Genomic DNA, 15,471 nt, shown 5'->3' with positions numbered 1-15,471 from the left:
GTTGACAAGGCAACGACACAATGGGCCTCGTGCCCTCTAGGTGAAGCCCAAGTGCTCCATGTCTTGATTTTCCATATAAACTTTCGTATAATTTTTGTGTGTGTCCTTTTGAGTTCGCGTAGGTCCATGAAAGTAAAAAAACCCGCAAAATAGGTCTTTGTGTCCGCGGAGGTATTACCCAAATAAAAAGGATCTTTTAGAAAAATCGCAAAATTCGTCTAAAATATGATTATAGCAACATATAGGATGCACGCATGATGAAATATGGCACAATAAACTACAAATATAGATGTTTTACATGCATCATCTTTCTATTGTAATATTTTTCTTGAGCAGCCCATTGAGTTTGCATTTGAAATTTTGCACTCCCTCCTATCCATATTACATGTTGTTTATTCACATACATCTAGGCATATTTTAGGGTGTATTTTCATTCGTTTCGGCACATGGATCGAAGAGTAGCATAATAAATATGTGTTGTGATCTTTTTCGTTGTTTTAGCGACGTGTAGACATGTCAGAACATATGGGTGCACATGTACATTCGGTTGCCTCTTCTTGTTTTTGAACCGTGATATGGGTCTCTTGAGACTCCATTGTTGCATTATTTGATTGGCGATGGGTACAATTTTACATCAAGGACCTTACATAAAATATAAAATATCACAATCCTAGAAATATGCACATATGATATTCAAATAGAAATAAAAAAACACAATCAAGACTCTGATCCACTCCAACAGAAGCAAAGACTCCATCGTCATCCACCTTGACTCCACCGAGGCTGAGCCACTTGGTGGCGAGAAGGTGAGTGACGCCAACAAGAATCTCAAGAAGTTCCCCCCTTTCAACGATGGCCGAGAGGTTGAAGATGAGATGACACCGACAAGCTGGTCACAGAGCTTGGAGCAACTGCCCTTGGATATTAGAGTTGACAACGAAGCAATCATATGATGTGTAATTACCACCGAGGATGCGCTCCAGAATGTAGCAACAAGACCACCACACCAAGAATTGACCGCAACCGGCGAAAAAGGTCTCTCATACCTCCTCCATCACCTCCACGACGTGAGAGACCAGAGCGGCTCTCAAGATCCGAGCTACCACCACCAAACATCCACCTTGGAGGCTCGTCGAAGAGCTTCAGCGGAGGCCGCTCAAGGGAGGGACCCTCACATACTCATCGATGGCTGCCGCCGGAAAGGAGAGGGGAGGGGCCGGCAGCCCTGGGTCTAAGGAGGGCTGAAGCTTAGGAGTCCTACCGTGCGTGAAGCTATGAAATAGTGGACTGGGCCAATCCTGGCCCAGGTTTCCCCAAGACGCCCAGTCCACCCCTTAACTCCAACTCCAACTGCAACTCCGGGTTCTTCTCAAAACAAAAAAAAAACTGCAACTCCGGGGCGTGTTCCAACTCAGGTAGCGTACTACTAGAGAACAGCAGACGGCTCTGCCCTGCTCTTCTCGCCGGTGCCTTCTGCTCGGGGCAAACTCCTCCAGTCCTCCCCGTCTCCCACGCTTCCCCCCTCTTCGTCTCCGTCGAGAACAAGCAACCAGGAGAGGCGACGAGGCGACGATGCAGATGAAGCAGAAGATGTACGAGATGTACAAGGGGACGGTGGAGCGGGTCACGGGGCCCCGCACCGTCTCGGCGTTCCTCGAGAAGGGCGTCCTCTCCGTCCCCGAGTTCATCCTCGCCGGCGACAACCTCGTGTCCAAGTGCCCCACCTGGTCCTGGTGCGCCCCCTCGCCTCCGTGGTCCAAAGATCCTTTTTTTTTATTTTTTATTTCTGGGTTGGGTGGGGGTGGTGTCTGATTGATCTGATCGTTTGGTGGGTGCTTGTTGTGTTCTGCAGGGAAGCGGGCGATCCGAGCAAGAGGAAGTCCTACTTCCCCGCCGACAAGCAGTTCCTCGTCACCAGGAACGGTATGCTGCCTGCCGAATCGAATTGCGCCGAGATATGAATCGTGTTTCCCTGTCTAGTTCAGTTTAGTGGATGCCGTGCGTTGGATATTATAGAATTGGTTGTCATACCCATGTGTTGATGTTGGTAGCTAGGCTACAAGCGTAGGTCTAGACATATTTGCTTCACTAATCGAACATAATTGACTGATGAAAGTGGTGAATAGAGACATCGTTGGTAGAACCGTTGTGGCTTTTCTTCAGAAAAGCTTTGTCGATCGCACATTATCGTTCTCACAAGTTGACCGCTAAATTTGGTTCCGCTGGCAGTGCCTTGCCTAAGACGGGTTGTGTCGATCGAGGAGGAGTATGATGCAGCACGAGCTGAGGTAGTTCTCGATGGCGATGATGGCGACGAAGGCTGGCTCGCGACACATGGGGTGGAAGGTTGATCTCTCAACGCCAATGCTGCTCTATTTACACTATGGAATTGTAATCTTTTTTTTTTCCGTCGGTTATGTTTAGCATCGAGCTCAAAAGAGGAGGAAGACATACCATCTATGGACACGCTGGACATAGGGAAAGCCGAAGAGATAAAGTCCATCCCTTCGTACTTTGGCACTGGTGAGAAGCAGGATGAGGAGGAAGATATACCTGACATGGACACCTATGAAGACACAGGAGACAATTCGGTAATGAGACCGTGAACCTATCATTCACGGGCTTTAAGCTTGACCACGGCTGACAAAGTTTGAAACCATACTGATTCATGTCTTGCATTTCTCACCTCATTTCAGGCTACCAATCAGCCATCGTATTTCATCGCAGAAGAACCTGAAGATGACAACATCCTTCGTACTAGGACATATGATATCAGCATCACGTAAGCTCCCTCGTCTTATCTGCATGCTTTGAAACTCTTTTGTTCAGTAAGTTAGTGGTAGTGCCCAGTTGTCTATTGGTGTGTGGTTCCATATTTATCATAGCCATGGCTATACATTTTTTTTTTGGTAAAGAGCGTTTTTATTAAACTCGGAACAGTTTGCATCAAGGCAATAGAAGCAAAGAGTTCACACTTGGCCTCTGCATGACTAGGATGCACACAGCCGATAAGACAATCTAGGACAAAGTAAATGACAAACTGCAAAGTCATCATGACTAAGAAATTGAGCCATGGCTATGTATAATTGATATTTTCTGTTCCGCTAAGTTCTTCTTGGTGCACAGTGAGTTATGGTTCGCATGATACACATCTGATTTGCCAAATTGTTGTATTGAAGGCTTAACATTGTTCATTGCTTAACAAGATGGCCTGCTTTTTTTTTAATGTGTCAAAGTATTGGTGTGTTTCGAGCTTTTATTGGAAAGCATGTAAGTAGTTTTTCTATTGCAGATATGACAAGTACTTCCAAACTCCACGTGTATGGCTTACGGGATATGATGAGGTAGCTATTTGTGCACACAAGTGCTTCTTGCTTGCATGAAGTATATTGGTCGTACTTGTTCTGGCTAAATTTGATATGCATAATTTGTTTGCTATTGTAGTCAGGAATGCCGTTGGAGGGTGAACTTATGTTTGAAGATATCAGTCAAGACCATGCACACAAATCGGTACATTTATAACTATCTTGTTTTTGTACTTGGTTTTCTGATATGCCATATTTACATTGATTTTCTGACAAGTCAGCATACATGATTCCTTAGTTGTCATGCTTATGGTTTGTACTTAGCCTATATAACTGTAAAAGAAATCATCCAGTGTCATAAACTGGGCATATTAACCCACAGAAGCAGAAAGTGCTTTGGAAAATACTCGTCAATTATTCATTTTGTAATTCTTCCATGGTATATAGCCTTCCAGAATTTTTGCTATAATCTTTTGGAGTTAGAGTCCAGATGTGAGTTTTTGCAGTGCTGGTTCATGATTTTTTTGCGATCTCCATCCTGCCGCTCATGTTGGGTTTATAAGGTTCAGTACAATAGACCTTTTGTGAATCGGGATAAGCCAGTGAAGGTGTCTTTGGTGTCAGAGCTTCCTTAGTATTAGTATGTTTGCAAATTGCAACTACTCCTTCCGGTCCAAATTAATTGGCTCAACTTTGTCTGCATACATATGTATCTAGATAAAGCCAGTTAATTTGGAGCGGAGGGAGTATATTGTATCTGAACAGCCTTCAAATGGCTATATCTTGTTTGCATAGTATATCCAGCATCTGCATGCCCCCTCCCAAGCCATCATATTTTTGATTGATGCAGGTGACCATCGAAGACCACCCTCACTTGTATGGAGAAAAGCATGCTTCAGTGCATCCATGCAGGCATGCTGCTGTGATGAAAAAGATCATCGATGTTCTAGTCTCTCGAGGAGTTGAACCTGAAGTTGACAAGTAATGTTCAGTGTGCAGATACCAATTTGCTGGTTTCTTTTATGGTAAGAGGCAGAGCACCCTTCCTGACCTGTATCTAATCCCTGTCTCCTCTCATGATAGGTACCTTTTCATATTTCTGAAGTTCATGGCTTCTGTCATACCCACCATCGAGTATGATTACACTATGGACTTCGATCTGGGCAGTTCAAGCAGCTAAGCCATCTACAGAAGGTATGCGAAGAGCAAACTCCAATCTTTTCGCTTGACATGCATGCTGCTCCATATACAAGGACTAATCTGCCCATATACCTGTTTAGACTTTGAAACAAACTCTAGTAACCATACATTTTGCTCGGAAGCTGTATAACTCCCACATCAGGTTTGTAGACTGAGAGATGGAAACTGACTGACTGTTTGTTGGTGTTGCAGAAACACTGAAGCTCCCAAGGAGGCAGGCCAAGGCTGGTGGTCATGCTGCCGAATAATCTATGCTCTTAGGAAAGATCTGTACATTGTGTGAATTTGTGTTCGTTCTTTTCGTATGGAAACGAAGTTGGAAGTGTAAACTTGGTGAAAGCTCAGGGCCAATCATTCTCGTACGGTGCAGCACCGTACTGATGTACAGTATATGACAATTCAGATTCGTTCGCGTTCAGATGAAATCCACCCGTTCTTGATACACTCAGTGCTATGTATTCAAATTTAAAACTCCACTTTGGTCGCGTTTGCTTATGGTTGGAAAAATTAAAATCTTTGTTCATACTTCATTCTGCATGTATACATTTTTGTTGCGTCCGTAGAGAGACAATATACACCGAGTCTCCAGGATGGCACCTTCTTAAGGCCTTGCTTAGTACTCCCTCTGGCTAATATGTGTCTTAACTTTATCTAGATATGGATGTATATCGAACTAAAATGCATTTAGATACATTTGTATTTACACAAAAATGAGACACCTATTTTTTAGATGGAGGGAGGATTAGTGGGGATAATTCTCACCAAATTTTAAATCTCCACTTACTTTTAAAAGTATGTTCGGTATTAAGAGTATTGATTGAGTTTAATTCTCGCTTATCTCCACTTCATCTTAAATTTTAGTGTATTTTTCTCCATCCTCAGCACTCTACCCTATCTAGTGGATTGGAGGTGAAGGTTTGTGAGGATTATTGAAGGTAGCTGTCTAGAGTATTATCCTTACTAATTCCAAAAACTATAATATCAAACAAAGCTTAATGGAGTTCTCAAAGTGGCCTTACATGGTCTAAACCACTAATCCCACGAAAACTCTAGCACCAAACAAATCTAATGGAGTCGTGACAGTGGCCTTACATGGTTTAAACCATGTTTTGTGTCGATCGGCGCCTTCCTTTTTTTTTTGAGAATATCGGCGCCTTCCATAACCACCAAAAGACACTGGAATAGCACAAGCTACTCATCCTGTGAAAGGCCACGGTCGCCGGATCCACGATGCAACATGTTTGCATTTGCTCCGGCAGCTACGCAAATGTGGAGAGTGTACGATGATGTATGGGTTGTCATGTCAGCTCCTGATTCCTGAATCGAATGGACGAGCGCCAGACAGAACGAGGTGTTGGCTGCCACACAACACAAGCAGGCAGGCGGCGCGCTGGCCGGCCCTGGTCGCCGTCGGGGAGGGGGACCCGGCGAACGTTGATCGCCCACGCGCTTAACCAGTAATACAGGCCACATATTCCACCCCACCCCGAGAGTAAGACGGAATTGATTGAAGGGCGGCCTGCTAGTCGCGTCGGCGCTCGATGTGATGGCCGATCGCTCGCTTCCGGCGAGGAGAGGATCGATCGCAGCTTTGGTAGCAGCGGCGAGTGGCGCGGATTGCCGGAGCCGTCGCCGTCGGGCCGTACGCTCGCCTTTGCTTTTGACAAAGCCGATTCCGCCGCGCCCGCTGCAGCATCGTCAACTAGCTATAGCTTTTCTTTGCGATCAGTCAATTTGCTGTCAGTATTAGCTCTACTGATTCCTGTGAGCGGCACCACGTGTCGTCACGGCACTGAGCAGAGGCACGATGCAAATTGGCAATGGCATAAAACTACTATCCGAGAATCGGATCTGCACGTATGCCGCATATACAAATATACGCTGGGATTCTAGAATGTAGTATGTGGCGGCGATGCTGGTGCCGACGGGGCATCTGGCGGCAATACCTCGGCCGACGGATCGACGGCACCGGGCATCTGGTGGGTGGCGGCAACACCTTAGCCGACGGATCGACGATTCGACGGCACGAACGCCAATTGGCTGAACGGACCGATCGATCGTCCGGCCGCCCCACGCGCCGCTGCCGTCCGCGAATCCTCATCCCTTTCCTCTCGCGCATCGCGCGCATCTTCCTCCGGCCCCTTTACGGCCTCGTCGCTGTCCTTGCGCGCGCGTCGTAAGACCACACGTCGGCCGGCCGGCCAGCCAGCTGCGGCTTCAGGGGACGCGCCTCCGCTCCGCACCGCCCGTCGCCGTCCGCCGCGCCCGCGCGTACGTATACACGATCACGCCATCCATCGTCGTCGTCGTCGTCGTCTCGGTACGTGAAGAGAGGGGGGTCGGCCGGGCAACTCGCGCCGTAGCTTTCACGCGCTCCGCACCACACAATCACACGGGATCGCCGCGCTTCCGGCCGTAGAGTCGCTCGCCGGGCCGCGACGTTAACACCGACGATCCGCAGCCACTCGCGTCGCAGTTGCTCGTGGATCCCCGGTAATCCTGTAGCGCACCAGTAGATGACTATATGTGCACCTTTACATGCGTAAATGCAACTATGCAAGATGCAGGTCGGGACCTGGCGTGCCCTTTTAAAACCGGTTTTGTTAATTCTCAGTGGAACAAGGATTAGCTCGAGATATTTGCAGCTGCAACCGAGGAAAATATGACTCGATCATTAGATTGCTTATAAGTGAGAGAAATATCCATACCGTTATATCATTTCCTCTTTCTTAATTTGTGCTAGTCATGAGTTATAACCTGGGTTGCAACTAAAATTTAGCGACATCACCTGTCTAAAAGCTAAGTTAATTCGCAGTCAGCCGAAAACTAATCACTCCCTTTTTATTTAGAGTTACCTAATGTTTGCTTTTGGCATCCCTTTGACTATGATAGTATTGTTTAACCAATGTGCTTTTGTTTACTTTAGTGCTTCTTGACCTAATCTATACTTCTTATAAAACAAAACCAATGTTCTTCGTGTTGGCATCTCCACCTCTTCAACTCGGATACTGGTCAATGGACAGCCAGGGGATCAGTTCTGGCATGCCCGAGGGCTACGACAGGGTGATTCCAGTTCCCCAATGTTCTTCGTGTTGGTTTTCAATGTGCTGAATGCATTGTTCAGCTTTGCCGAGGGCGCGGGGATTTTTCATCCATTGGCAAATTTGGGGATCAAACACCGGCTATCCTTCTTTGCTGATGATGTTGTGCTGCTAATCCGCCCCTACATCAGAGAAGTAAGGGCCACGGTGGAATTGCTGCAGGCTTTCGGGGACGCTTCTGGGCTTCAATGCAACTTGGCCAAGAGTTCAGTAACACCCATCAGATGCTCGGAGGCCGACATACAACCGCTGCTCAATGTCTTGGGATGCCCAGTGATCAACTTCCCTATCCAGTACCTTGGCCTGCCCCTTTCGCCCACAAAGCTTTCGAAGGCCCAGCTGCAGCCCCTCATTGACAAAGTCGCCAAGAATGTGCCTTCCTGGTCTGCATCCCTTATGAAAAAGAGTGGGAGACTGATATACCTGAATTCCAAACTCGCAGCTACGCCCATCTATCACATGCTCTCGCTGGATCTACTACCTTGGTTCTTTGGCACAATCAATAAGCTCCTCCGTGGTTTCTTTTGGTCAGCTACTACAGAAGCTAGGAAGGGACACTGTGTTGTGGCTTGGAATGCAGTGTGTGCCCCAAAGGACTTAGGAGGCTTGGGGATCAAGAACCTAAACTTGCTAAACCATGCCCTACGCATGCGCTGGAGGTGGATGGAGATGTCTGGAGAGGATAAACCATGGGTAGGTCTCAACTTCAAGATCAACAACGAAGTAGAGGAGATGTTGCAAGCTTGTGCCAAGTGTGAAGTGGGCAATGGGCAACGGTTTCGCTTCTGGACGGATCGATGGCTCGGAGGACGCAACATTCAACAGATGGCGCCGAATCTGATGCAGTTTGTTCGTCATGGCGCCCTCACCATGACTGTGGCGGAGGCTCTAAGCGATGACAAGTGGATTGTACAGATTAGAGGAGCCCTCACAGTACCAGCAATTGTGGAATTTGTGGAGCTCTGGGACACAATCAGAGGGGTTCAGCTCACGGAGGAGAGTGACAAAACAACTTGGAAGCTCACAGCCTCTGGCACCTACACCACCAAGTCAGCCTACCTTGCCTTCTTCTCTGGCAGGACAAGGGCGCTGGCTGCCACCGAACTTTGGTCAGCCGGTGCTCCGTTGAAACATAAATTACACGTATGGTTTGCAATGAAGAATCGCCTCTGGACGGCGGATAGGCTGGAACGTAGAGGGTTGGATCACCCGGAGGAATGCGCGCTTTGTTGCCAGGAGCAGGAGACATGCAATCACATTATGGTGCAATGTTCGTTCTCGCGGCAAATATGGTATACCTTACTACTGGAATACAGGCTGCATCGCTTTACCCCGGATATCCATGCTGAGTTTGCAACCTGGTGGACTTCTTTGTCTGAGGCTTTGCCAAGAAGCAAGAAAAAAGAGATCAATGCCCTTGTAATCCTTGTAGTTCGCTCCATTTGGCTGGAAAGAAATAGTAGAGTCTTTGATAGGTTTGCTACCTTGCCGATGGAAGTCTGTCGGAAACTTAGAGTAGAGTTTGCTCAATGGAAAAGAGCAAAACTGTGTGGAGATGTGGGCACTGGCGAGGAGTAGCGCGTGAGTCTCAGTGGAGGTGTTGGAGCTCGATCGCCTGTGATCTGAGTTCCGGTGGAGTTTCTTGTACTTAAAGCCTCTTTCTATCTTAACATGAAAGACACGCAATCACGCAATTCTCGTGCGTGTTCTTGAAAAATAAAACAAAACCCCACTAAGTGCAATTAATATTTGTCTATCTCAACATGCAAGTTATCCACATCACCTACTTTCTTAGCCAATCATTTGTCCACCTCATTCCACTAATAGTATTCCTTATTTATTATCTATCGCTACATGCAAGATATTTAGATTATCTATTTTAACCATTAAACAAGCAATGGCATTATTTTTATTTGCCGATCGATTGATAATATTGTACCATCATGCTATATCATTACATAGTTAAGTCATGTTCAACTTGAACACCAAATAGTTTTGGCAACCAAATAAACTCTTTGCGAATTAAACTCAGTGTTAATTATGGGCTCTTATATACGCAACAATACAGGATATTTTTAAAAACGTAATGCCGCAATGTGCATGCATTTTTCATGCAAGTCATCCATATCATTTGGTTCTACACTAGGTTAATTTCACCTTAGCTTAGTCAATCACGTACACCTCTTGAAATTTTTAAATACTTATCCATTTCATGGCTATTAAATTTAGTGTCTTAAGGTCAACTAAATATTGCATATTCTATAAACCAAGTTTTATGTGTTTTATTAGATTTCTTAAAGAGATACCCGCTGCAATCGCGCGGGGTATTGTTCTAGTTTTATCTATTTTTATGACTAATATTCTACCAATGTGCTCAACACAACCAGTTTACGACTCAATAATCTAAAGCCTTTAGTGTTTGCTTTACTCAATTTTGTCCTCTATTGTGAATTATCACTAATTTTCTACATAGTTTGTATAATAAGCACATCGATCGTATCATAGCTCAATGATTGCAAACTGAGCCTTACGATGCACAATTGGTAGAATGAAAATAATGTTACCATTTGAATTTTTTTATTCGAAACTAGGCATGAATCAGTCGAATAGCAACACACATTCGTCTGCACACTACCGACCACCCAGGTTAGATCCCTCGCTCAAACAATAGTGTGAGCATGGAGTTTTCTCTTAATATATTGTACAAAATTGTACTTAATCGGCGTCAACTAATATGGAACATAAGTGCAACACATAATGTAAAATTTAGCAACAATAACAACCGCATAATTCTTAAGTTGAGAAAATAGACATTTATGGTTACCCTAAAAAGGTTACTTTTGTAGCCAAAAGAATATGTAGTTCCCGGATTGATCCACAAGTTTCTATATAAAGTGGTTCATGTCCATGATATGATTGATGATGCATCATTGGTAATGTATATGTGGCACTCAGTATTAATACAACATAAAAGAATAAAAAAATCAATACGAAGATGAATATTCTTCAAGTTGCTTGGTAAATTATGAAAAGTAAAAGTGATTACTAAGATCCTTATTTTTTTAATATAAAACAAAAGGTATAACAATGAAAAAGTAATATGAATTGAAGAAACGAACAATTTGAGAAAAAACTCACAAAAAATTTAGGATCAACAATAAGAAAAATCAAGGAACATGATGTTTCTGAATGAATATTGTGAGGATAATAAAACTCATAAATTCGTAAAAATATATGTTTATGGAGCATTGTTTTTGTTTCAACTGATTATTCTCATTTAAATTTTATTACTATTTAGATTTATTTTTTCCAATAAAATTTATTATTATTTTAGCGGTGGATCTGGATACGAAACTTTGAAGGACCTTGGCATAACCATGTTATTAAACTTACTATATTATCCTTAAATTTGTTTTATTAACTTACTTCATTGATCACTTTTATTTCAACTTTTTATTGGATATACTATGTTTAGCTGTTTCTTTAGAAAAAGGTATATTGCAATTTTCTTTGATCTTCATCTACAATTTAAGTTGTTCTAACTGGAGGGCAAAAAGTACTTTCATATCATCAGCCGTAAAGCTTCGATTGAGATTAGTTGCGGACCAGATCTTAAACTAAACATATAAAAGTGTTTCGCAAAGAAAAATATATAAAAACTTTCTTATAATAACTACTTTATTACAAATGCATGTGGACCGTAGCAGTCTATTCACTCTTTAGCGCAGAGCGCAGAAAATCGATGTTTACCTATGATGTACACGCATTGACCTGATTACAGCCACATATGTTCATTCTAGCTAGCCGGTGTGGCTCACGCGTTCTCACGCGTCAGTCGGAATGTGCATATAGCTAGTAGTCCATGTCCAAGTAGTAGTAACACTCTTTTCTTTTTTGCGAATTGTCTAGCTAGTAACACGGGGTTTCTCAGCCACACAACTAATTAATCTATTTCACTAACTAGGTAGGTAGACTAAGTGACAGAACAGCACATATTCTTTGTCTAAAAGTGTACCACTGAGCAGTATATACTACCTTCGTTTTAAGGACGGCGCATACGTATTTAAGATGAACTTTGACCATAAAAATTGAGCAACAAAATCTTGATTATATTATATGTAATTAGTATCGTTGGATTCGTATATTGAAAAGAACTTTTTAATGATATTAATTTTATATAAACAATGTTTTTCTATTTGAAATAATTTTTGGTCAAACAAGAAACACGTAAAACGAAGACGTCTTATTCCTTGAAACGGAGGTAGTATCAGCTAATACGCATGACGAGTAGGTTGATATTACTGTTTACATACGAAAATGATTGGTTTTGGTGTATTTTGTAGGTCCCTGCCGTTAATTGACGGTAATATTCTCCATCTTGATGCATGAGCAGTGTACTGGAGGTGCAGGTAGGGACTGCTGTGGCCTGTGGATATGCATGGGGTCCTAGGTGCTTCCTGCAGCACTGCAGCAGCCAGCACGGGGTGTTGGTATTCGTCCTCGAAGAATGTCAATCACACATCGAACCCCATATCCTTTGCAGTCAAACGTGGATCTCCTGTGGCCAAGTCTTTTTGCCATGAGTGGATGACATGGACTCGTGCTTCGATTTACGCCTTTTGGAAACTTCCCAAGAAAACGACATCAATAGAGTTATATTCGCACTATTTCCTTCCGTCCCAGAATGCACAACTACAGTTACTAGCACGGCATATTCAAATGCTAACTCTATATATGCTTGAAACGGATTTGGCAAAGACTATTCTTTGGTACAGAAACTACAGATAATTGACTGACCAATGAACACCACACATTGTTTGTGGAGGATGTATTTTGCTTACACAAGACATGCTAACTAGATAAAGCACCGATTTGCTACTTTCATTATGCATGGGTATTGGGTACTACCGAATTCACATAGAAGTTCTGGAAACGGCACTAGTACAAATAAGTGGCTACTTCCAGCTTAGGCCCCCGTCTGGAAAAATAAAGGAAACCATCCAAATATTGGATGCCTAGATTCCTATAGAAAAAAAATTCCATTGATACAATTTAGGACAAAATGAGCATAATATAGAATTGATGCTAGTATCCAACTCAATTAAAAGTTGGAACTAATGGAAAGGGGCTGGACGATATTTATTTCAAAACATAAATGTCTGATTTATTTGAAAATTGTATAGTATAGGTTATTCCATAGGAGTTTTGGAGGAGAACAAACATGACCTCTTACCTCATGTTTCATCTCTTTGTACCTAGAATTATTGTGTATTGTCTGTGTGAGATCTAGGCGGCACTTTTTATATTTTCATTTGGTTTTAGTTGTAGGAATCCAAGATATACATGATATTGCATTTCCTGTGTTATTTTTTTCGATTCCTACGTTTTGAGTTTGCGTCTTCCAAACAGGGCCAATGTTTGTGACTCATCATTTCTATGGCATGTGGTTCATGACTACATGTTTCATAAATACATGTTGATGTTGGTATTACCAGGACTTCTAGTAGGAAGCAAACATATATGTCTTTTGTATAATGCTGATCTACTCGTTGGTTTCCTACAACACGTTCACTTAGGGTTGGGGGTCTTTTTATTTTTCCAGTTGATTTCTAACATTTTTGTAAGAGTGATTTTGTTGCAGATTTCCTACAACACAAATACTCGGGGATGGGGATCTTCTAAAATTCGAGTGGATTTCTTGATTGTTCAGTCTTGATATATAGGCTCCTAGGTTCTGGTCCTCACCTCACCTGTGTGACTAACTATATATGTTATCTCATCGGTCTACCTAGAAAAAAGAGGTACATGAGCAAGATTTACTTTTCATCTTAGATGAGTTACCTTATCACCATTGTTAGCTCCAAAGAACAACATCACAAAAGCATGGAATACCCAATGGAAAATAAACATTACCAACAGGATGGGTCCTATCTAGGGATATAACCAATCTCACACTTAGTTAGGGGGGCTAGCTCCTTCTCGCTTACTTGTCTCCTACTCTGGTTCTGTCATCCCTCCAAATCAAGTTTCTCGGTAATATGTATTGATTTTTTTGTTTAAGTGCTTAGCTAAGTCATTTTTTTGTTTAAGAAGCATGACTTCTTCGTGTGGTGTATGGTGACCCCCTAATATACCTAGGCATGGGCAACCCGGTCTGATCGGCTCGGCCGGACCATGCATGCACACGAGTCGTACCTGGTCCTCAAATATGTGTGAGCTAGTGAATATGCATGCTTGAATTCCGACGGGTTTTTCAATTGATGGGTTGGGCTTGGGCCTGAAACCTAAGCTTCATGGCCGGGTCGTGCATAGGGGTAAGTTCTCTGCTCCGGGTTTTCTCCGGCATGCCTTGAGTTTTGCCCTCGTATACCCCCTAACCACCGCTTAGCTCGTTCTCGCCTACTTTTGTCTCCGTCCCTGGCCCTATCACACCCCCCCCCCCCAAATCAAGTTTTTTTGGGGTATATTGCATTTTTTGTTTCACTACTTAGCCAAGTCATTAATTGACAATATCAACACCATGCGTCATTGATCTTCCTTAATTATATCCGGTTAAGCTCTGTAACTGTCCATGTTCTAACCCTCCTAGGCGATGCAAGAAGCATGACTTCTCGTGTGGTTTACTATGACCCCCTAATATACCTGGGCATGGGTAGCCCGACACGATCGGCCCGGCCAGACCATCCACAAAAGCTGGGCCTGGTCCTCAAATATGTGTCATCTAGTGAATATGCCCAAGGCCAGATGGGTTTTTCCGCTGATAGGCCAGGCATGGGCCTGGAATCTAAACCCAATGGCCGGGACGAGCTGAGCTAGGCCTAAGTTTTCTGCTCTGGATTTTCTTCGGCCTGGCCCAGGTTTTGCCCGAGTATATATACCCCCTAACCACCAGCTAGATCGACTTAATGGTTGTAGTCGCGGTTAATCTAGAAAAAAGCTCACTCTATAGATCGGTTCCCCCTCTTCCGGTCGGCTTCTCCAGCGTCGGAAGGAGTGGGGAACCCGATCTATGCGTGGAGTTTTCAATAAAAGTAGTGTTTTCAGTTGATTATGTTAGATTTTTGGTAGTCGTCTTCTTGTTGATTTCCCCTCAATGGAGATGACATCGTCCGCAATAAGTGATCTTCGGGCTTTCGTTCGATGACGAGATCTCCTTCCTGACGTCAATGGTGGTGTTGAAAGATTACAATCCTCTAGGTATGGACCTTTAGACCATGCTTCACCAGATCGGCTGTTGCTGCGAGGAGGATTATCCTCGCAGTTTTTTGCCCGGCTGCTACGTCCTTGATAATGGTGATTCGTACTCACGGCTCTCCATCAACGACCACAAAGCTAGTCGGTTGTTATTCCCTGACATACTGGTATTTGTACTCTTCCCAATGTTGAATGACTGCTTTAATGGTTGCGTGTGTGCACGCAGCATTGGCATTGCGGCTGAAAAAAATATGGAAGAACTTTCGTCGTATTTACAGGTCTATGGTTTGTTATCTATATTTGGCTGTCTTCATAAGAGTACAAGATTATGTTCTGGAAGAAGAAAAAATTTGAAGATCTCAAAGATTTGTTACTATCTTTTAGACTTTATTTTATAATCGTTAGAGTCAGTTCATGTATCTCTACCATGTAGTATTTGTTACTATGAATATATGTGGTACTGATTGTAAAAAAAAAAAAGCTCAAGCAATGAGCTACAACTATTTTTTCACAAAGAATCCTTCAAGATCTGCAGCTAGGAGGAAGCCAATGGGGAGTCGCCAAGTGATCTCAGGAGAAAGGTGGCTGCGGATCCTCCACGTAAGGAACCCTCCCATCGCTCATATCTCTTCCTCACTTCCTATTCGCCACCCACCCATACTTATTCCCTC

The 15,471-nt window shown here is 43.5% G+C and overlaps 1 protein-coding gene across 1 annotated transcript; it reads left to right on the top strand.

The window, feature by feature from the left end:
- The first annotated feature begins 1,424 nt into the window (after window positions 1-1,424).
- Window positions 1,425-4,953, top strand: LOC127309571 (autophagy-related protein 3). Its single transcript, XM_051340373.2, has 10 exons — window positions 1,425-1,733; window positions 1,853-1,923; window positions 2,230-2,346; window positions 2,425-2,591; window positions 2,697-2,782; window positions 3,293-3,344; window positions 3,445-3,510; window positions 4,156-4,286; window positions 4,389-4,499; window positions 4,698-4,953. The coding sequence occupies exons 1-9, from the start codon at window positions 1,573-1,575 to the stop codon at window positions 4,483-4,485; spliced, it is 948 nt and encodes a 315-aa protein (XP_051196333.1). The 5' UTR covers window positions 1,425-1,572; the 3' UTR covers window positions 4,486-4,499; window positions 4,698-4,953.
- Window positions 4,954-15,471: the final 10,518 nt, after the last annotated feature.

This window comes from Lolium perenne, chromosome 1, assembly GCF_019359855.2.
Source record: "Lolium perenne isolate Kyuss_39 chromosome 1, Kyuss_2.0, whole genome shotgun sequence".
In the NCBI taxonomy this organism is placed as follows: Eukaryota; Viridiplantae; Streptophyta; class Magnoliopsida; order Poales; family Poaceae; genus Lolium; species Lolium perenne.
This window is presented reverse-complemented; position numbering and strand designations above follow the sequence as displayed.